Raw genomic sequence first — 25,895 nt, 5'->3', positions numbered from 1 at the left:
CTCGGCTGCCTGTATTTGAGTACAGATTGGCGCTCACCAATCACACAATCCACAACCTGTCTACACTCCACCTCCGCAAGTTCCTCACCACTAAGTTGCAGCCCACACCTTGCTCTCTTGGACTCTGCTCCACTCCGTGCCCCGTCCACAAGCCCACTGTCAATCCAAGGCCGGTCAGTGTTGACGCACCCACGCTCCTGTCCGGCTTGCTACATCCCATCCCATCTCCAAAAGCCAGCACCAAATCCTGCCTCCTTCACCAATTCAGTCACCAGTCCTTATTCTGTGATGTCAGCAGTACATACAGTTATCTATCCAATTATGTTGGCCTATCTTACTCTTCTCACTCTCCCCCAATGCACCTTGGGAGGTGATGATGATAATAATGGCCCTGAATTCGCGGTCACGCTGTCGATAACGCTGCCGACATCCGAAGGGCTCAGTGAGTAGCACTTGCGTTTAAGTCCCATTCCAGGAACTTGAGCATATAAATCTAGGCTGACTCTCCAGTGCAGTGCTGAGGGAGTGCTGCACTGTCGGAGGTGCCGTTAAACATTAAACCGAGGCCCCATCTCTCAGGTGGGTGTAAAAGATCCCACGGCACTATTTTGAAGAAGAGCAGGGGAGTTATCCCCTGTATCCTGGCCAATATTTATCTTTCAATCAACATAACAAAAAATCTAGTCATTATCAGATTGCTGTTAGTGGGAGCTTGCTGTGCACAAACTGGCTGCCATGTTACCCACATTACATAAGAACATAAGAAACAGGAGCAGGAGTAGGCCATACGGCCCCTTGAGCCTGCTCCGCCATTTAATACGATCATGGCTGATCTGATCATGGACTCAGCTCCACTTCCCTGCCCGCTCCCATATCCCCTTATCGTTAAAGAAACTGTCTATTTCTGTCTTAAATTTATTCAATGTCCCGGCTTCCACAGCTCTCTGAGACAGCGAATTCCACAGATTTACAACCCTCTGAGAGAAGAAATTTCTCCTCATCTCAGTTTTAAATGGGCGGCCCCTTATACTAAGATCATGCCCTCTAGTTCTAGTCTCCCCCATCAGTGGACTACAGTGACTACTCTCCAAAAGCACTTCATTGCCTGTAAAGTGCTTTGAGACGTCCGGTGGTTGTGAAAGGCGCCATATAAATGCAAGTCTTTCTTTCTTTAAATACAAGTTAGGAAATAACTAAACCGAAACTACAAAAGGCTTTTGGGCAGCAAAGACGCTGACACAGGAAGGCCTTGTTTTCAAACTCGAGTTTCATTTAAAGTTTGTATCCGCTCAGACACGTAGAGAGTTCAGTCACTTCTGCTGAATGAGTATGGAGATGTGTGTCCTCTGACCCCTCCAGCCGGTGCCCTCTGAACCCCCCCCAACAGCCGGTGCCCTCTGACCCCCCCCGCCACAGCCGGTGCCCTCTGACCACACCACCCACAGCCGGTGCCCTCTGACCACACCACCCACAGCCGGTGCCCTCTGACCCCCCCATCCTGTGCCCTCTGACCCGCCCCCGCCACAGCCGGTGCCCTCTGACCCTAGCCGGTGCCCTCTGACCACACCACCCACAGACAGTGCCCTCTGACCCCTCCCCCCCAGCCGGTGCACTCTGACCCCAGCCGGTATAATCACTCACCCTGCTGTCTTCATCTGACACCACAACAGGAGAGCGTCTTTGGCCGAGCGAGTCTCCCGATTATCTTCCGTTTCAATTTTGATCACCTGAATCTAAAACATGCAAATCAACAAAGAGCGTGAAACACCAAGATGGTTGGTGCGAAACTCCAAACATCATTCTCCGCCTCTCACTCTGCCAGCACTCTGCGCTGTTGTTATCCCATAAAATACATCGCAAAAAGGGAAAACAGCTCCGACCTCTCTGGCCCTGGTTCCCACCCTCGCTGCTCGCCACATCCCCATCAGTTCCTCCCCTCCCCTTCCCCACTCCCCTACCGCTCCCCCCTCCCCCACTGCTCCCTCTCACCCCCTCCCCCACTGCTCCACCCTCCCCCCTCCCCCACTGCTCCCTCTCACCCCCTCCCCCACTGCTCCCCCCTCCCACCTCCCCCACTGCTCCCTCTCACCCCCTCCCCCACTGCTCCCCCTCCTCCTCCCACACTGCTCCCCCCCTCCCCCCCTCCCCCACTGCTCCCTCTCACCCCCTCCCCCACTGCTCCCCCCTCCCCTCTCCCCCACTGCTCCCCCCTCCCCCCTCCGCTCCCTCTCACCCCCTCCCCCACTGCTCCCCCCTCCCCCTCCCCCACTGCTCCCTCTCACCCCCTCCCCCACTGCTCTTCCCTCCCCCACTGCTCCCCCTCCTCCTCCCACACTGCTCCCCCCCTCCCCCACTGCTCCCCCCTCCCCCACTGCTCCCCCCTCCCCCACTGCTCCCCCTCCCCCTCCCACACTGCTCCCCACTGCTCCCCTGCTTCCCCTCCCCCGCTCCCCCACTGCTCACCCCACTCCCACTGCTCCCCCCTCCCCCATTGCTCCCCCTCCCCCTCCCCCACTGCTCCCCCTCCCCCCCACTGCTCCCCCTCCCCCCCACTGCTCCCCCTCCCCCCCTCCCCCACTGCTCCCCCTCCCCCGCTCCCCCACTGCTCCCCCTCCCCCCCACTGCTCCCCCTCCCCCCCTCCCCCACTGCTCCCCCTCCCCCGCTCCCCCACTGCTCCCCCTCCCCCGCTCCCCCACTGCTCCCCCTCCCCCCCTCCCCCACTGCTCCCCCTCCCCCGCTCCCCCACTGCTCCCCCACCCCCGCTCCCCCACTGCTCCCCCTCCCCCCCTCCCCCACTGCTCCCCCTCCCCCGATCCCCCACTGCTCCCCCTCCCCCGCTCCCCTACTGCTCCCCCTCCCCCGCTCCCCCACTGCTCCCCCTCCCCCGCTCCACTACTGCTCCCCCCACCCCCTCCCCCACTGCTCCCCCTCCCCCGCTCCCCCACTGCTCCCCCTCCCCCGCTCCACTACTGCTCCCCCTCCCCCGCTCCCCCACTGCTCCCCCTCCCCCGCTCCCCTACTGCTCCCCCTCCCCCGCTCCCCCACTGCTCCCCCTCCCCCGCTCCCCCACTGCTCCCCCTCCCCCCCTCCCCCACTGCTCCCCCTCCCCCGCTCCCCCACTGCTCCCCCTCCCCCGCTCCCCCACTGCTCCCCCTCCCCCCCTCCCCCACTGCTCCCCCTCCCCCGCTCCCCCACTGCTCCCCCTCCCCCCCTCCCCCACTGCTCCCCCCACCCCCTCCCCCACTGCTCCCCCTCCCCCGCTCCCCCACTGCTCCCCCTCCCCCCCTCCCCCACTGCTCCCCCTCCCCCGCTCCCCCACTGCTCCCCCTCCCCCCCTCCCCCACTGCTCCCCCTCCCCCGCTCCCCCACTGCTCCCCCTCCCCCGCTCCCCCACTGCTCCCCCTCCCCCGCTCCCCCACTGCTCCCCCTCCCCCGCTCCCCCACTGCTCCCCCTCCCCCGCTCCCCTACTGCTCCCCCTCCCCCGCTCCCCCACTGCTCCCCCTCCCCCGCTCCCCCACTGCTCCCCCTCCCCCGCTCCCCCACTGCTCCCCCTCCCCCGCTCCCCCACTGCTCCCCCTCCCCCGCTCCCCCACTGCTCCCCCTCCCCCTCCCCCACTGCTCCCCCTCCCCCGCTCCCCCACTGCTCCCCCTCCCCCTCCCCCACTGCTCCCCCTCCCCCGCTCCCCTACTGCTCACCTCTCTCCATCACCCGCTGCTTCATAGAAAATTACGATACGGAAGGAGGCCATTTCGGCCCATCGTGTCCATGCCAGCCAACAAAGAGCTATCCCACCTTAGTCTGTAGCCCTGTAGGTTACGGCACTTCAAGTGGTGAGTGTTTCTGCCTCTACTGCCCTTTCAGGCAGTGAGTTCGAGATCCCCACCTCTGGGTGAAAAAATGTTTCCTCATCTCCCCTCTAAACCAATTACTTTAAATCTATGCCCCCTGGTTGTTGACCCCTCTGCCAAGGGAAACAGGTCCTTCCTATCCACTCTATCTAGGTCCCTCATAATTTTATACACCTCAATAAGGTCTCCCCTCAGCCTCCTCTGTTCCAAAGAAAACAGACCCAGCATCTCCAATCTTTCCTCATCGCCAAAATTCTCCAGTCCAGGCAACATCCTTGTAAATCTCCTCTGCACCCTCTCCAGTGCAATCACATCTTTCCTGTAATGCGGTGACCAGAACTGCACGCAGTACTCCAGCTGTGGCCTAGTGTTGTATAACCATCCTGCTCTTATAATCTATGGCTCAGCTAATAAAGTATTCCATATGCCTTCTTAACCTGTCCTGCTACCTTTAAGGATCTGTGGACATATACTCCCAGGTCCCTCTGTTTGTCCACACTTCTCAGTGTCCTCCCATTTAATGTGTTTTCCCTTGCCTTGGTACTCCTCCCCAAATGCATTACCTCACACTTCTCCGGATTGAATTCCATTTGCCACTTTCCTGCCCCACTGACCAGTTCATCGATATCTTCCTGCAGTCTAGAACTTCCTCCTCACTGTCAACCACACCGCCAACTTTTGTATCATCTGCAAATTTCTTTGTCATATCCCCAAATTTATGTCTAAATCATTAATATATACCACAAAAAGCAAGGGACCCAGTACTGAGCCCTGTGGACCCCCACTAGAAACAGCCTTCCAGTCGCAAAAACACCCATCAACCATCACCCTTGGCTTCCTCCCACTGAGCCAATTGGCTCCCATGGGCTTTTACGTTGTGGGAACTTGTCAAAAACCTTGCTAAAATCCATATACAGTACATCGCACGCACTGCCCTCATCGACCCTCCTTGTTACCTCTTCAATCAAGTTAGTCAGGCACGACCTTCCCTTAGTAAATCCATGCTGACTGTCCTTGATCAATCTGTGTCTAAATGAAGGTTTATACTGTTCCTCAGAATTGATTCTAGTGATTTGCCCACCGCCGAGGTTAAACTAACTGGCCAGTAATTGCTCGGTTTATCCCTTCTTCCCTTTTTAAACAACGTTAGCAGTTCTCCAGTCCTCTGGCACAACTCCTGTAGTCAGAGAGGATTGGAAAATGATGGTCAGAGCCTCTACTATTTCCTCCCTTGCTTCTTTTAGTAGCCTCGGGTATATTTCATCTGGTCCTGGCGATTTATCAACTTTCAAAGGTTTCACTCTCTTCCTCCTGAACTTCAATGTTAGCATCATCCCCCTCTTTTGTGAAGACGGCTGCAAAGTATTCATTAAGTACCTTACCCACATCCTCCACCTCCACACATAAACCACCATTTTGGTCCCTAATAGGCCCTACACTTTCCTTAGTTATTCTCTTGCTCTTTATGTAACTAAAAAACATCTTTGGGTTTTCTTTGATTTGACTTGCCAGTAATTTTTTATACCGTCTCTTTGCTTCTTAATTTCACCCCGACACTCTCTATACTCTTCCACGTTTTCTGCAGTATTGAGCTCACAATATATGATATAGGTTTCCCTTTTTTGCCTTACCTTACCCTGTATGCACCTTGTCATCCAGGGGGCTCTAAATTTGGCAATTCTACCCTTTTTCTTTGTGGGACATGTTTACTCTGAACTCCATGTACCTCAAGTAGCTGTTTCCAGTCCACTTTTGCTAAATCACTTCTCAACCGAGTATAATTCACCTTCCCCCCAATTTAGAATCATTACTCATGTTTAATCTTTGTTCTTATCCATAATTATGCTAAAACTAACTGAATTATGATCACCACCACAACAATGCTCTCCCACTCATACTCCTTCCACCAACCCAGCTTAATTCCCTAAAACTAAGTCCAGAACTGCCCCTGCTCTTGTTAGGCTTGCTACATACTGGCTAAACAGTTCTCCAGAATGCAATTTACGAATTCTGTGGCCTCTATACCGTTTACACTGATAGTATCCCAGGGGCAGAGTGTCGGGGGGTGGGGGGAGAGGGTGGTGCTAGGGCAGGGGAGGGGCAGAGGGGAATGAGTGGAGAAGGGCTAGCAATGGGCGAGGGTATGAGGGCAGAGCGGGGGGTGGGCGGAGGGAAGTTGAGGGTGTGGGAGAGCGGTGATCAGTGGGGCAGAGTCTGAGGGGGGTGGGGCGAACTGTACTGCCCCTCCCCCACCCTCGCGCCCCTCACTCTCTGCCCATAACCTGAGGCACGGATGATTGACAGGTGAGTTTATACATTACTCCCCTCCCGAGGACAGCGGGCATTGAGCAGGGCACTGAACTGGTCATTGGCAAGGCTGGCACTGCCCCTGTCCCTGCCAGGCACGGATACCTGGAATCGGAGGATGATGGTCCAGATCAGGCCCAAAGTGAGCCGGTGGTTTCCGTCCACAATGTCGTGTGAGCCCACGTTCTCCAGGTGAACCCGCTGCTCCTTCAGGAACTGCAGCGCCTTGTCCACGTTCTCCAGGGAGTGGATCCGCATTCGGCCCCGAGTCGGCTTGGGCTACGGTGAGAGAGAGAAGGGTCAGCACACTGCCCGGCACCGACACCATCCCGGTCACCGACACCATCCCGGTCACCGACACCATCCCGGTCACCGACACCATCCCCTTCACCGACAACATCTCGGTCACCGACACCATCCCGGTCACCGACACCATCCCCTTCACCGATACCATCCCCTTCACCGACACCATCCCGGTCACCAACACCATCCCGGTCACCGACACCATCCCGGTCACCGACACCATCCCCTTCACCGACACCATCCCGGTCACCGACACCATCCCCTTCACCGACACCATCCCGGTCACCGGCACCATCCCGGTCACCGACACCATCCCGGTCACCGACACCATCCCGGCACCAACACCATCCCGGTCACCGACACCATCCCGGTCACCGACACCATCCCGGTCACCGACACCATCCCGGTCACCGACACCATCCCCTTCACCGACACCATCCCGGTCACCGACACCATCCCGGTCACCGACACCATCCCCTTCACCGACGCCATCCCGGTCACCGACACCATCCCGGTCACCGACACCATCACGGTCACCGACACCATCCCCTTCACCGACACTATCCCGGTCACCGGCACCATCCCGGTCACCGACACCATCCCGGTCACCGACACCATCCCCTTCACCGACACCATCCCCTTCACCGACACCATCCCGGTCACCGACACCATCCCGGTCACCGACACCATCCCTGTCACCGACACCATCCCCTTCACCGACACCATCCCGGTCACCGGCACCATCCCGGTCACCGACACCATCCCGGTCACCGACACCATCCCGGCACCGACACCATCCCGGCACCGACACCATCCCGGTCACCGACACCATCCCTGTCACCGACACCATCCCGGTCACCGACACCATCCCCTTCACCGACACCATCCCGGTCACCGGCACCATCCCGGTCACCGGCACCATCCCGGTCACCGACACCATCCCGGTCACCGACACCATCCCCTTCACCGACACCATCCCGGTCACTGGCACCATCCCGGTCACCGACACCATCCCGGTCACCGACACCATCCCGGCACCAACACCATCCCGGTCACCGACACCATCCCGGTCACCGACACCATCCCTGTCACCGACACCATCCCGGTCACCGACACCATCCCGGTCACCGACACCATCCCCTTCACCGACACCATCCAGGTCACCGACACCATCCCAGTCACCGACACCATCCCCTTCACCGACACCATCCCGGTCACCGACACCATCCCCTTCACCGACACCATCCCGGTCACCGACACCATCCCGGTCACCAACACCATCCCCTTCACCGACACCATCCCGGTCACCGACACCATCCCCTTCACCGACACCATCCCGGTCACCGGCACCATCCCGGTCACCGACACCATCCCGGCACCAACACCATCCCGGTCACCGACACCATCCCGGTCACCGACACCATTCCTGTCACCGACACAATCCCCTTCACCGACACCATCCCGGTCACCGACACCATCCCCTTCACCGACACCATCCCGGTCACCGGCACCATCCCGATCACCGACACCATCCCGGCACCAACACCATCCCGGTCACCGACACCATCCCGGTCACCGACACCATCCCTGTCACCGACACCATCCCGGTCACCGACACCATCCCGGTCACCGACACCATCCCCTTCACCGACACCATCCCGGTCACCGACACCATCCCAGTCACCGACACCATCCCCTTCACCGACACCATCCCGGTCACCGACACCATCCCCTTCACCGACACCATCCCGGTTACCGACACCATCCCGGTCAACGACACCATCCCCTTCACTGACACCATCCCGGTCACCGACACCATCCCCTTCACCGACACCATCCCGGTCACCGACACCATCCCGGCACCAACACCATCCCGGTCACCGACACCATCCCTGTCACCGACACCATCCCGGTCACCGACACCATCCCGGTCACCGACACCATCCCCTTCACCGACACCATCCCGGTCACCGACGCCATCCCAGTCACCGACACCATCCCCTTCACCGACACCATCCCGGTCACCGACACCATCCCGGTCACCGACACCATCCCCTTCACCGACACCATCCCGGTCACCGACACCATCCCGGTCACCGACACCATCCCCTTCACCGACACCATCCCCTTCACCGACACCATCCCGGTCACCGACACCATCCCGGTCACCGACACCATCCCGGTCACCGACACCGTCCCGGTCACCGACACCGTCCCCTTCACCGACACCATCCCCTTCACCGACACCATCCCGGTCACCGACACCATCCCGGTCACCGACACCATCCCGGTCACCGACACCGTCCCGGTCACCGACACCGTCCCCTTCACCGACACCATCCCGGTCACCGACACCGTCCCTGTCACCGACACCTTCCCGGTCACCGACACCATCCCTGTCACCGACACCATCTCGGTCACCGACACCATCCCGGTCACCGACACCATCTCGGTCACCGACACCATCCCCGTCACCGACACCATCTCGGTCACCGACACCATCCCGGTCACCGACACCATCCCGGTCACCGACACCGTCCCTGCCACCGACATCGTCCCGGTCACCGACACCGTCCCTGTCACCGACACCGTCCCTGTCACCGACACCATCCCGGTCACCTACACCATCCCTGTCACTGACACCGTTCCGGTCACCGACACCGTCCCGGTCACCGACACCAACCCTGTCACCAACACCATCCCCGTCACCGACACCATCCCGGTCACCGACACCATCCCGGTCACCGACAACATCCAGGTCACCGACACCGTCCCTGTCACCTACACCGTCCCGGTCACCGACACCATCCCCTTCACCGACACCATCCTGGTCACCGACACCATCCCCTTCACCGATACCATCCCGGTCACCAACACCATCCCCGTCAACGACACCGTCCCGGTCACTGACACCATCCCGGTCACTGACAACGTCCAGGTCAACCAAAACCGTCCCTGTCACCGACACCGTCCCGGTCACCGACAGCATCCCGGTCACCGACACCGTCCCTGTCACCGACACCTTCCCGGTCACCGACACCGTCCCCTTCACCGACACCAACCCTGTCACCAACACCATCCCCGTCACCGACACCATCCCGGTCACCGACACCATCCCTGTCACCGACACCATCCCGGTCACCGACACCATCCCCTTCACCGACGCCATCCCCTTCACCGACGCCATCCCGGTCACCGACACCATCCCGGTCACCGACACCATCCCGGTCACCGACACCATCCCCTTCACCGACACTATCCCGGTCACCGGCACCATCCCGGTCACCGACACCATCCCGGTCACCGACACCATCCCCTTCACCGACACCATCCCGGTCACCGGCACCATCCCGGTCACCGACACCATCCCCTTCACCGACACCATCCCGGTCACCGACACCATCCCCTTCACCGACACCATCCCCTTCACCGACACCATCCCGGTCACCGACACCATCCCGGTCACCGACACCATCCCGGTCACCGACACCTTCCCGGTCACCGACACCATCCCGGTCACCGACACCGTCCCCTTCACCGACACCATCCCGGTCACTGACACCATCCCCGTCACCGACACCATCCCGGTCACCGACACCATCCCTGTCACCGACACCATCTCGGTCACCGACACCATCCCGGTCACCGACACCATCTCGGTCACCGACACCATCCCGGTCACCGACACCATCCCCGTCACCGACACCATCTCGGTCACCGACACCATCCCGGTCACCGACACCATCCTGGTCACCGACACCGTCCCTGCCACCGACACCGTCCCGGTCACTGACACCGTCCCTGTCACCGACACCGTCCCGGTCACCGACACCATCCCGGTCACCGACACCGTCCCTGTCACCGACACCTTCCCGGTCACCGACACCGTCCCCTTCACCGACACCAACCCTGTCACCAACACCATCCCCGTCACCGACACCATCCCGGTCACCGACACCATCCCTGTCACCGACACCATCCCGGTCACCGACACCATCCCCTTCACCGACGCCATCCCCTTCAGCGACGCCATCCCGGTCACCGACACCATCCCGGTCACCAACACCATCCCGGTCACCGACACCATCCCCTTCACCGACACTATCCCGGTCACCGGCACCATCCCGGTCACCGACACCATCCCGGTCACCGACACCATCCCCTTCACCGACACCATCCCGGTCACCGGCACCATCCCGGTCACCGACACCATCCCCTTCACCGACACCATCCCGGTCACCGACACCATCCCCTTCACCGACACCATCCCCTTCACCGACACCATCCCGGTCACCGACACCATCCCGGTCACCGACACCATCCCGGTCACCGACACCTTCCCGGTCACCGACACCATCCCGGTCACCGACACCGTCCCTGTCACCGACACATTCCCGGTCACCGACACCGTCCCCTTCACCGACACCATCCCGGTCACTGACACCATCCCGGTCACCGACACCATCCCGGTCACCGACACCATCCCTGTCACCGACACCATCCCGGTCACCGACACCATCTCGGTCACCGACACCATCCCGGTCACCGACACCATCCCCGTCACCGACACCATCTCGGTCACCGACACCATCCCGGTCACCGACACCATCCTGGTCACCGACACCGTCCCTGTCACCGACACCGTCCCGGTCACCTACACCAACCCTGTCACCAACACCATCCCCGTCACCGACACCATCCCGGTCACCGACACCATCCCGGTCACCGACAACATCCAGGTCACCGACACCGTCCCTGTCACCGACACCGTCCCGGTCACCGACACCATCCCCTTCACCGACACCATCCCGGTCACCGACACCATCCCCTTCACCGATACCATCCCGGTCACCAACACCATCCCCGTCAACGACACCGTCCCGGTCACTGACACCGTCCCGGTCACTGACACCGTCCCGGTCACTGACACCGTCCCGGTCAACCAAAACCGTCCCTGTCACCGACACCGTCCCGGTCACCGACACCAACCCGGTCACCGACACCATCCCGGTCACCGATACCATCCCGGTCACCGACACCATCCCAGTCACCGACACCATCCCCTTCACCGACACCATCCCGGTCACCGACACCATCCCGGTCACCGACACCATCCCCTTCACCGACACCATCCCGGTCACCGACACCATCCCCTTCACCGACACCATCCCGGTCACCGGCACCATCCCGGTCACCGACACCATCCCGGTCACCGACACCATCCCGGCACCAACACCATCCCGGTCACCGACACCATCCCGGTCACCGACACCATCCCTGTCACCGACACCATCCCGGTCACCGACACCATCCCGGTCACCGACACCATCCCCTTCACCGACACCATCCCGGTCACCGACACCATCCCAGTCACCGACACCATCCCCTTCACCGACACCATCCCGGTCACCGACACCATCCCCTTCACCGACACCATCCCGGTCACCGACACCATCCCGGTCACCAACACCATCCCCTTCACCGACACCATCCCGGTCACCGACACCATCCCCTTCACCGACACCATCCCGGTCACCGGCACCATCCCGGTCACCGACACCATCCCGGTCACCGACACCATCCCGGCACCAACACCATCCCGGTCACCGACACCATCCCGGTCACCGACACCATTCCTGTCACCGACACCATCCCCTTCACCGACACCATCCCGGTCACCGACACCATCCCCTTCACCGGCACCATCCCGGTCACCGGCACCATCCCGGTCACCGACACCATCCCGATCACCGACACCATCCCGGCACCAACACCATCCCGGTCACCGACACCATCCCGGTCACCGACACAATCCCTGTCACCGACACCATCCCGGTCACCGACACCATCCCGGTCACCGACACCATCCCCTTCACCGACACCATCCCGGTCACCGACACCATCCCAGTCACCGACACCATCCCCTTCACCGACACCATCCCGGTCACCGACACCATCCCCTTCACCGACACCATCCCGGTCACCGACACCATCCCGGTCAACGACACCATCCCCTTCACCGACACCATCCCGGTCACCGACACCATCCCCTTCACCGACAACATCCCGGTCACCGGCACCATCCCGGTCACCGACACCATCCCGGTCACCGACACCATCCCGGCACCGACACCATCCCGGTCACCGACACCATCCCTGTCACCGACACCATCCCGGTCACCGACACCATCCCGGTCACTGACACCATCCCCTTCACCGACACCATCCCGGTCACCGACGCCATCCCAGTCACCGACACCATCCCCTTCACCGACACCATCCCGGTCACCGACACCATCCCGGTCACCGACACCATCCCGGTCACCGACACCATCCCCTTCACCGACACCATCCCGGTCACCGACACCATCCCCTTCACCGACACCATCCCCTTCACCGACACCATCCCGGTCACCGACACCATCCCGGTCACCGACACCATCCCGGTCACCGACACCGTTCCGGTCACCGACACCGTCCCCTTCACCGACACCATCCCGGTCACCGACACCGTCCCTGTCACCGACACCTTCCCGGTCACCGACACCATCCCTGTCACCGACACCATCTCGGTCACCGACACCATCCCGGTCACCGACACCATCTCGGTCACCGACACCATCCCGGTCACCGACACCATCCCCGTCACCGACACCATCTCGGTCACCGACACCATCCCGGTCACCGACACCATCCTGGTCACCGACACTGTCCCTGCCACCGACATCGTCCCGGTCACCGACACCGTCCCTGTCACCGACACCGTCCCTGTCACCGACACCATCCCGGTCACCTACACCATCCCAGTCACTGACACCGTCCCGGTCACCGACACCGTCCCGGTCACCGACACCAACCCTGTCACCAACACCATCCCCGTCACCGACACCATCCCGGTCACCGACACCATCCCGGTCACCGACAACATCCAGGTCACCGACACCGTCCCTGTCACCTACACCGTCCCGGTCACCGACACCATCCCCTTCACCGACACCATCCTGGTCACCGACACCATCCCCTTCACCGATACCATCCCGGTCACCAACACCATCCCCGTCAACGACACCGTCCCGGTCACTGACACCATCTCGGTCACCGACACCATCCCGGTCACCGACACCATCCCTGTCACCGACACCATCTCGGTCACCGACACCATCTCGGTCACCGACACCATCCCGGTCACCGACACCATCCCCGTCACCGACACCATCTCGGTCACCGACACCATCCCGGTCACCGACACCATCCTGGTCACCGACACCGTCCCTGCCACCGACACCGTCCCGGTCACCGACACCGTCCCTGTCACCGACACCATCCCGGTCACCGACACCATCCCGGTCACCGACACCGTCCCTGTCACCGACACCGTCCCCTTCACCGACACCAACCCTGTCACCAACACCATCCCCGTCACCGACACCATCCCGGTCACCGACACCATCCCTGTCACCGACACCATCCCGGTCACCGACACCATCCCCTTCACCGACGCCATCCCCTTCACCGACGCCATCCCGGTCACCGACACCATCCCGGTCACCGACACCATCCCGGTCACCGACACCATCCCCTTCACCGACACTATCCCGGTCACCGGCACCATCCCGGTCACCGACACCATCCCGGTCACCGACACCATCCCCTTCACCGACACCATCCCGGTCACCGGCACCATCCCGGTCACCGACACCATCCCCTTCACCGACACCATCCCGGTCACCGACACCATCCCCTTCACCGACACCATCCCCTTCACCGACACCATCCCGGTCACCGACACCATCCCGGTCACCGACACCATCCCGGTCACCGACACCTTCCCGGTCACCGAAACCATCCCGGTCACCGACACCGTCCCTGTCACCGACACATTCCCGGTCACCGACACCGTCCCCTTCACCGACACCATCCCGGTCACTGACACCATCCCCGTCACCGACACCATCCCGGTCACCGACACCATCCCTGTCACCGACACCATCTCGGTCACCGACACCATCCCGGTCACCGACACCATCTCGGTCACCGACACCATCCCGGTCACCGACACCATCCCCGTCACCGACACCATCTCGGTCACCGACACCATCCCGGTCACCGACACCATCCTGGTCACCGACACCGTCCCTGTCACCGACACCGTCCCGGTCACCTACACCAACCCTGTCACCAACACCATCCCCGTCACCGACACCATCCCGGTCACCGACACCATCCCGGTCACCGACAACATCCAGGTCACCGACACCGTCCCTGTCACCGACACCGTCCCGGTCACCGACACCGTCCCCTTAACCGACACCATCCCGGTCACCGACACCACCCCCTTCACCGATACCATCCCGGTCACCAACACCATCCCCGTCAACGACACCGTCCCGGTCACTGACACCGTCCCGGTCACTGACACCGTCCCGGTCAACCAAAACCGTCCCTGTCACCGACACCGTCCCGGTCACCGACACCAACCCGGTCACCGACACCATCCCGGTCACCGATACCATCCCGGTCACCGACACCATCCCAGTCACCGACACCATCCCCTTCACCGACACCATCCCGGTCACCGACACCATCCCGGTCACCGACACCATCCCCTTCACCGACACCATCCCGGTCACCGACACCATCCCCTTCACCGACACCATCCCGGTCACCGGCACCATCCCGGTCACCGACACCATCCCGGTCACCGACACCATCCCGGCACCAACACCATCCCGGTCACCGACACCATCCCGGTCACCGACACCATCCCTGTCACCGACACCATCCCGGTCACCGACACCATCCCGGTCACCGACACCATCCCCTTCACCGACACCATCCCGGTCACCGACACCATCCCAGTCACCGACACCATCCCCTTCACCGACACCATCCCGGTCACTGACACCATCCCCTTCACCGACACCATCCCGGTCACCGACACCATCCCGGTCACCGACACCATCCCCTTCACCGACACCATCCCGGTCACCGACACCATCCCCTTCACCGACACCATCCCGGTCACCGGCACCATCCCGGTCACCGACACCATCCCGATCACCGACACCATCCCGGCACCAACACCATCCCGGTCACCGACACCATCCCGGTCACCGACACAATCCCTGTCACCGACACCATCCCGGTCACCGACACCATCCCGGTCACCGACACCATCCCCTTCACCGACACCATCCCGGTCACCGACACCATCCCAGTCACCGACACCATCCCCTTCACCGACACCATCCCGGTCACCGACACCATCCCCTTCACCGACACCATCCCGGTCACCGACACCATCCCGGTCAACGACACCATCCCCTTCACCGACACCATCCCGGTCACCGACACCATCCCCTTCACCGACAACATCCCGGTCACCGGCACCATCCCGGTCACCGACACCATCCCGGTCACCGACACCATCCCGGCACCAACACCATCCCGGTCACCGACACCATCCCTGTCACCGACACCATCCCGGTCACCGACACCATCCCGGTCACCGACACCATCCCCTTCACCGACACCATCCCGGTCACCGACGCCATCCCAGTCACCGAAACCATCCCCTTCACCGACACCATCCCGGTCACCGACACCATCCCGGTCACCGACACCATCCCCTTCACCGACACCATCCCGGTCACCGACACCATCCCGGTCACCGACACCATCCCCTTCACCGACACCATCCCCTTCACCGACACCATCCCGGTCACCGACACCATCCCGGTCACCGACACCATCCCGGTCACCGACACCGTCCCGGTCACCGACACCGTCCCCTTCACCGACACCATCCCGGTCACCGACACCGTCCCTGTCACCGACACCTTCCCGGTCACCGACACCATCCCTGTCACCGACACCATCTCGGTCACCGACACCATCCCGGTCACCGACACCATCTCGGTCACCGACACCATCCCGGTCACCGACACCATCCCCGTCACCGACACCATCTCGGTCACCGACACCATCCCGGTCACCGACACCATCCTGGTCACCGACACCGTCCCTGCCACCGACATCGTCCCGGTCACCGACACCATCCCTGTCACCGACACCGTCCCTGTCACCGACACCATCCCGGTCACCTACACCATCCCTGTCACTGACACCGTCACGGTCACCGACACCGTCCCGGTCACCGACACCAACCCTGTCACCAACACCATCCCCGTCACCGACACCATCCCGGTCACCGACACCATCCCGGTCACCGACAACATCCAGGTCACCGACACCGTCCCTGTCACCGACACCGTCCCGGTCACCGACACCATCCCCTTCACCGACACCATCCTGGTCACCGACACCATCCCCTTCACCGATACCATCCCGGTCACCAACACCATCCCCGTCAACGACACCGTCCCGGTCACTGACACCGTCCCGGTCACTGACAACGTCCAGGTCAACCAAAACCGTCCCTGTCACCGACACCGTCCCGGTCACCGACACCATCCCGGTCACCGACACCGTCCCTGTCACCGACACCTTCCCGGTCACCGACACCGTCCCCTTCACCAACACCAACCCTGTCACCAACACCATCCCCGTCACCGACACCATCCCGGTCACCGACACCATCCCTGTCACCGACACCATCCCCTTCACCGACACCATCCCCTTCACCGACACCATCCCGGTCACCGACACCATCCCGGTCACCGACACCATCCCGGTCACCGACACCTTCCCGGTCACCGACACCATCCCGGTCACCGACACCGTCCCTGTCACCGACACATTCCCGGTCACCGACACCGTCCCCTTCACCGACACCATCCCGGTCACTGACACCATCCCCGTCACCGACACCATCCCGGTCACCGACACCATCCCTGTCACCGACACCATCTCGGTCACCGACACCATCCCGGTCACCGACACCATCTCGGTCACCGACACCATCCCGGTCACCGACACCATCCCCGTCACCGACACCATCTCGGTCACCGACACCATCCCGGTCACCGACACCATCCTGGTCACCGACACCGTCCCTGCCACCGACACCGGCCCGGTCACCGACACCGTCCCTGTCACCGACACCGTCCCTGTCACCGACACCATCCCGGTCACCTACACCAACCCTGTCACCAACACCATCCCCGTCACCGACACCATCCCGGTCACCGACACCATCCCGGTCACCGACAACATCCAGGTCACCGACACCGTCCCGGTCACCGACACCATCCCCTTCACCGACACCATCCCGGTCACCGACACCATCCCCTTCACCGATACCATCCCGGTCACCAACACCATCCCCGTCAACGACACCGTCCCGGTCACTGACACCGTCCCGGTCACTGACACCGTCCCGGTCAACCAAAACCGTCCCTGTCACCGACACCGTCCCGGTCACCGACACCAACCCGGTCACCGACACCATCCCGGTCACCGATACCATCCCGGTCACCGACACCATCCCAGTCACCGACACCATCCCCTTCACCGACACCATCACGGTCACCGACACCATCCCCTTCACCGACACCATCCCGGTCACCGGCACCATCTCGGTCACCGACACCATCCCTGTCACCGACACCATCCCCTTCACCGACACCATCCCGGTCACCGACACCATCCCGGTCACCGACACCATCCCCTTCACCGACACCATCCCGGTCACCGACACCATCCCGGTCACCGACACCATCCCGGTCACCGACACCATCCCGGCACCGACACCATCCCGGCACCGACACCATCCCGGTCACCGACACCATCCCTGTCACCGACACCATCCCGGTCACCGACACCATCCCGGTCACCGACACTATCCCCTTCACCGACACCATCCCGGTCACCGGCACCATCCCGGTCACCGACACCATCCCGGTCACCGACACCATCCCCTTCACCGACACCATCCCGGTCACCGACACCATCCCGGTCACCGACACCATCCCGGTCACCGACACCATCCCCTTCACCGACACCATCCCGGTCACCGACACCATCCCGGTCACCGACACCATCCCCTTCACCGACACCATCCCGGTCACCGACACCATCCCCTTCACTGACACCATCCCGGTCACCGGCACCATCCCCTTCACCGACACCATCCCGGTCACCGACACCATCCCCTTCACCGATACCATCCCGGTCACCAACACCATCCCCGTCAACGACACCGTCCCGGTCACTGACACCGTCCCGGTCACTGACACCGTCCCGGTCAACCAAAACCGTCCCTGTGACCGACACCGTCCCGGTCACCGACACCAACCCGGTCACCGACACCATCCCGGTCACCGACACCATCCCGGTCACCGACACCATCCCAGTCACCGACACCATCCCCTTCACCGACACCATCCCGGTCACCGACACCATCCCGGTCACCGACACCATCCCCTTCACCGACACCATCCCGGTCACCGACACCATCCCCTTCACCGACACCATCCCGGTCACCGGCACCATCCCGGTCACCGACACCATCCCGGTCACCGACACCATCCCGGCACCAACACCATCCCGGTCACCGACACCATCCCAGTCACCGACACCATCCCTGTCACCGACACCATCCCGGTCACCGACACCATCCCGGTCACCGACACCATCCCCTTCACCGACACCATCCCGGTCACCGACACCATCCCAGTCACCGACACCATCCCCTTCACCGACACCATCCCTGTCACCGACACCATCCCCTTCACCGACACCATCCCGGTCACCGACACCATCCCGGTCACCAACACCATCCCCTTCACCGACACCATCCCGGTCACCGACACCATCCCCTTCACCGACACCATCCCGGTCACCGGCACCATCCCGGTCACCGACACCATCCCGGTCACCGACACCATCCCGGCACCAACACCATCCCGGTCACCGACACCATCCCGGTCACCGACACCATTCCTGTCACCGACACCATCCCCTTCACCGACACCATCCCGGTCACCGACACCATCCCCTTCACCGACACCATCCCGGTCACCGGCACCATCCCGGTCACCGACACCATCCCGATCACCGACACCATCCCGGCACCAACACCATCCCGGTCACCGACACCATCCCGGTCACCGACACAATCCCTGTCACCGACACCATCCCGGTCACCGACATCATCCCGGTCACCGACACCATCCCCTTCACCGACACCATCCCGGTCACCGACACCATCCCAGTCACCGACACCATCCCCTTCACCGACACCATCCCGGTCACCGACACCATCCCCTTCACCGACACCATCCCGGTCACCGACACCATCCCGGTCAACGACACCATCCCCTTCACCGACACCATCCCGGTCACCGACACCATCCCCTTCACCGACAACATCCCGGTCACCGGCACCATCCCGGTCACCGACACCATCCCGGTCACCGACACCATCCCGGCACCAACACCATCCCGGTCACCGACACCATCCCTGTCACCGACACCATCCCGGTCACCGACACCATCCCGGTCACCGACACCATCCCCTTCACCGACACCATCCCGGTCACCGACGCCATCCCAGTCACCGACACCATCCCCTTCACCGACACCATCCCGGTCACCGACACCATCCCGGTCACCGACACCATCCCCTTCACCGACACCATCCCGGTCACCGACACCATTCCGGTCACCGACACCATCCCCTTCACCGACACCATCCCCTTCACCGACACCATCCCGGTCACCGACACCATCCCGGTCACCGACACCATCCCGGTCACCGACACCGTCCCCTTCACCGACACCATCCCGGTCACCGACACCGTCCCTGTCACCGACACCTTCCCGGTCACCGACACCATCCCTGTCACCGACACCATCTCGGTCACCGACACCATCCCGGTCACCGACACCATCTCGGTCACCGACACCATCCCGGTCACCGACACCATCCCCGTCACCGACACCATCTCGGTCACCGACACCATACCGGTCACCGACACCATCCTGGTCACCGACACCGTCCCTGCCACCGACATCGTCCCGGTCACCGACACCGTCCCTGTCACCGACACCGTCCCTGTCACCGACACCATCCCGGTCACCTACACCATCCCTGTCACTGACACCGTCCCGGTCACTGACACCGTCCCGGTCACCGACACCGTCCCGGTCACCGACACCAACCCTGTCACCAACACCATCCCCGTCACCGACACCATCCCGGTCACCGACACCATCCCGGTCACCGACAACATCCAGGTCACCGACACCGTCCCTGTCACCGACACCGTCCCGGTCACCGACACCATCCCCTTCACTGACACCATCCTGGTCACCGACACCATCCCCTTCACCGATACCATCCCGGTCACCAACACCATCCCCGTCAACGACACCGTCCCGGTCACTGACACCGTCCCGGTCACTGACAACGTCCAGGTCAACCAAAACCGTCCCTGTCACCGACACCGTCCCGGTCACCGACACCATCCCGGTCACCGACACCGTCCCTGTCACCGACACCTTCCCGGTCACCGACACCGTCCCCTTCACCAACACCAACCCTGTCACCAACACCATCCCCGTCACCGACACCATCCCGGTCACCGACACCATCCCTGTCACCGACACCATCCCCTTCACCGACACCATCCCCTTCACCGACACCATCCCGGTCACCGACACCATCCCGGTCACCGACACCATCCCGGTCACCGACACCTTCCCGGTCACCGACACCATCCCGGTCACCGACACCGTCCCTGTCACCGACACATTCCCGGTCACCGACACCGTCCCCTTCACCGACACCATCCCGGTCACTGACACCATCCCCGTCACCGACACCATCCCGGTCACCGACACCATCCCTGTCACCGACACCATCTCGGTCACCGACACCATCCCGGTCACCGACACCATCTCGGTCACCGACACCATCCCGGTCACCGACACCATCCCCGTCACCGACACCATCTCGGTCACCGACACCATCCCGGTCACCGACACCATCCTGGTCACCGACACCGTCCCTGCCACCGACACCGGCCCGGTCACCGACACCGTCCCTGTCACCGACACCGTCCCTGTCACCGACACCATCCCGGTCACCTACACCAACCCTGTCACCAACACCATCCCCGTCACCGACACCATCCCGGTCACCGACACCATTCCGGTCACCGACAACATCCAGGTCACCGACACCGTCCCTGTCACCGACACCGTCCCGGTCACCGACACCATCCCCTTCACCGACACCATCCCGGTCACCGACACCATCCCCTTCACCGATACCATCCCGGTCACCAACACCATCCCCGTCAACGACACCGTCCCGGTCACTGACACCGTCCCGGTCACTGACACCGTCCCGGTCAACCAAAACCGTCCCTGTCACCGACACCGTCCCGGTCACCGACACCAACCCGGTCACCGACACCATCCCGGTCACCGATACCATCCCGGTCACCGACACCATCCCAGTCACCGACACCATCACGGTCACCGACACCATCCCCTTCACCGACACCATCCCGGTCACCGGCACCATCTCGGTCACCGACACCATCCCTGTCACCGACACCATCCCCTTCACCGACACCATCCCGGTCACCGACACCATCCCGGTCACCGACACCATCCCCTTCACCGACACCATCCCGGTCACCGACACCATCCCGGTCACCGACACCATCCCGGTCACCGACACCATCCCGGCACCGACACCATCCCGGCACCAACACCATCCCGGTCACCGACACCATCCCTGTCACCGACACCATCCCGGTCACCGACACCATCCCGGTCACCGACACCATCCCCTTCACCGACACCATCCCGGTCACCGGCACCATCCCGGTCACCGACACCATCCCGGTCACCGACACCATCCCCTTCACCGACACCATCCCGGTCACCGACACCATCCCGGTCACCGACACCATCCCGGTCACCGACACCATCCCCTTCACCGACACCATCCCGGTCACCGACACCATCCCGGTCACCGACACCATCCCCTTCACCGACACCATCCCGGTCACCGACACCATCCCCTTCACTGACACCATCCCGGTCACCGGCACCATCCCGGTCACCGACACCATCCCTGTCACCGACACCATCCCGGTCACCGACACCATCCCGGTCACCGACACCATCCCCTTCACCGACACCATCCCGGTCACCGACACCATCCCAGTCACCGACACCATCCCCTTCACCGACACCATCCTGGTCACCGACACCATCCCCTTCACCGACACCATCCCGGTCACCGACACCATCCCGGTCACCAACACCATCTCCTTCACCGACACCATCCCGGTCACCGACACCATCCCCTTCACCGACACCATCCCGGTCACCGGCACCGTCCCGGTCACCGACACCATCCCGGTCACCGACACCATCCCGGCACCAACACCATCCCGGTCACCGACACCATCCCGGTCACCGACACCATTCCTGTCACCGACACCATCCCCTTCACCGACACCATCCCGGTCACCGACACCATCCCCTTCACCGACACCATCCCGGTCACCGGCACCATCCCGGTCACCGACACCATCCCGATCACCGACACCATCCCGGCACCAACACCATCCCGGTCACCGACACCATCCCGGTCACCGACACCATCCCTGTCACCGACACCATCCCGGTCACCGACACCATCCCGGTCACCGACACCATCCCCTTCACCGACACCATCCCGGTCACCGACACCATCCCAGTCACCGACACCATCCCCTTCACCGACACCATCCCGGTCACCGACACCATCCCCTTCACCAACACCATCCCGGTCACCGACACCATCCCGGTCAACGACACCATCCCCTTCACCGACACCATCCCGGTCACCGACACCATCCCCTTCACCGACAACATCCCGGTCACCGGCACCATCCCGGTCACCGACACCATCCCGGTCACCGACACCATCCCGGCACCAACACCATCCCGGTCACCGACACCATCCCTGTCACCGACACCATCCCGGTCACCGACACCATCCCGGTCACCGACACCATCCCCTTCACCGACACCATCCCGGTCACCGACGCCATCCCAGTCACCGACACCATCCCCTTCACCGACACCATCCCGGTCACCGACACCATCCCGGTCACCGACACCATCCCCTTCACCGACACCATCCCGGTCACCGACACCGTCCCGGTCACCGACACCATCCCCTTCACCGACACCATCCCCTTCACCGACACCATCCCGGTCACCGACACCGTCCCGGTCACCGACACCGTCCCCTTCACCGACACCATCCCGGTCAACGACACCGTCCCTGTCACCGACACCTTCCCGGTCACCGACACCATCCCTGTCACCGACACCATCTCGGTCACCGACACCATCCCGGTCACCGACACCATCTCGGTCATCGACACCATCCCGGTCACCGACACCATCCCCGTTACCGACACCATCTCGGTCACCGACACCATCCCGGTCACCGACACCATCCTGGTCACCGACACCGTCCCTGCCACCGACATCGTCCCGGTCACCGACACCGTCCCTGTCACCGACACCGTCCCTGTCACCGACACCATCCCGGTCACCTGCACCATCCCTGTCACTGACACCGTCCCGGTCACCGACACCGTCCCGGTCACCGACACCAACCCTGTCACCAACACCATCCCCGTCACCGACACCATCCCGGTCACCGACACCATCCCGGTCACCGACAACATCAAGGTCACCGACACCGTCCCTGTCACCGACACCGTCCCGGTCACCGACACCATCCCCTTCACCGACACCATCCTGGTCACCGACACCATCCCCTTCACCGATACCATCCCGGTCACCAACACCATCCCCGTCAACGACACCGTCCCGGTCACTGACACCGTCCCGGTCACTGACAACGTCCAGGTCAACCAAAACCGTCCCTGTCACCGACACCGTCCCGGTCACCGACACCATCCCGGTCACCGACACCGTCCCTGTCACCGACACCTTCCCGGTCACCGACACCGTCCCCTTCACCGACACCAACCCTGTCACCGACACCATCCCCGTCACCGACACCATCCCGGTCACCGACACCATCCCTGTCACCGACACCATCCCGGTCACCGACACCATCCCCTTCACCGACGCCATCCCCTTCACCGACGCCATCCCGGTCACCGACACCATCCCGGTCACCGACACCATCCCGGTCACCGACACCATCCCCTTCACCGACACTATCCCGGTCACCGGCACCATCCCGGTCACCGACACCATCCCGGTCACCGACACCATCCCCTTCACCGACACCATCCCGGTCACCGGCACCATCCCGGTCACCGACACCATCCCCTTCACCGACACCATCCCGGTCACCGACACCATCCCCTTCACCGACACCATCCCCTTCACCGACACCATCCCGGTCACCGACACCATCCCGGTCACCGACACCATCCCGGTCACTGACACCATCCCCGTCACCGACACCATCCCGGTCACCGACACCATCCCTGTCACCGACACCATCTCGGTCACCGACACCATCCCGGTCACCGACACCATCTCGGTCACCGACACCATCCCGGTCACCGACACCATCCCCGTCACCGACACCATCTCGGTCACCGACACCATCCCGGTCACCGACACCATCCTGGTCACCGACACTGTCCCTGCCACCGACACCGTCCCGGTCACCGACACCGTCCCTGTCACCGACACCGTCCCTGTCACCGACACCATCCCGGTCACCTACACCAACCCTGTCACCAACACCATCCCCGTCACCGACACCATCCCGGTCACCGACAACATCCAGGTCACCGACACCGTCCCTGTCACCGACACCGTCCCGGTCACCGACACCATCCCCTTCACCGACACCATCCCGGTCACCGACACCATCCCCTTCACCGATACCATCCCGGTCACCAACACCATCCCCGTCAACGACACCGTCCCGGTCACTGACACCGTCCCGGTCACTGACACCGTCCCGGTCAACCAAAACCGTCCCTGTCACCGACACCGTCCCGGTCACCGACACCAACCCGGTCACCGACACCATCCCGGTCACCGATACCATCCCGGTCACCGACACCATCCCAGTCACCGACACCATCACGGTCACCGACACCATCCCCTTCACCGACACCATCCCGGTCACCGGCACCATCTCGGTCACCGACACCATCCCGGTCACCGACACCATCCCGGCACCAACACCATCCCGGTCACCGACACCATCCCCGTCACCGACACCATCCCGGTCACCGACACCATCCCTGTCACCGACACCATCCCGGTCACCGACACCATCCCGGTCACCGACACCATCCCGGCACCAGCACCATCCCGGTCACCGACACCATCCCGGTCACCTACACCAACCCGGTAACCGACACCATCCCGGTCACCGACACCATCCCGGTCACCGACACCATCCCCTTCACCGACACCATCCCGGTCACCGGCACCATCCCGGTCACCGACACCATCCCC

At 62.7% G+C, this 25,895-nt stretch overlaps 1 protein-coding gene across 1 annotated transcript in view; it reads right to left on the bottom strand.

Annotated features, from left to right (window-relative positions):
- Positions 1-1,641: 1,641 nt before the first annotated feature.
- The window catches only part of LOC139258380 (spectrin beta chain, non-erythrocytic 1-like), a gene marked incomplete at its 3' end in the record, with an annotated part of 91,286 nt that continues 67,032 nt past the window's right edge, over positions 1,642-25,895 (bottom strand). Inside the window, exons 4-5 of the mRNA XM_070874758.1 lie at positions 6,264-6,437; positions 1,642-1,733 (exon numbers count right to left, since the gene is read on the bottom strand). Of these exons, the coding sequence (XP_070730859.1) occupies positions 1,642-1,733; positions 6,264-6,437 (266 nt within the window). The remainder of the gene's footprint in view (positions 1,734-6,263; positions 6,438-25,895) is intronic.

Source organism: Pristiophorus japonicus, unplaced genomic scaffold, assembly GCF_044704955.1.
Source record: "Pristiophorus japonicus isolate sPriJap1 unplaced genomic scaffold, sPriJap1.hap1 HAP1_SCAFFOLD_958, whole genome shotgun sequence".
In the NCBI taxonomy this organism is placed as follows: Eukaryota; Metazoa; Chordata; class Chondrichthyes; family Pristiophoridae; genus Pristiophorus; species Pristiophorus japonicus.
Note: the sequence above shows the minus strand (reverse complement) of the source record. Positions and strands in the feature narration are given on the sequence as shown.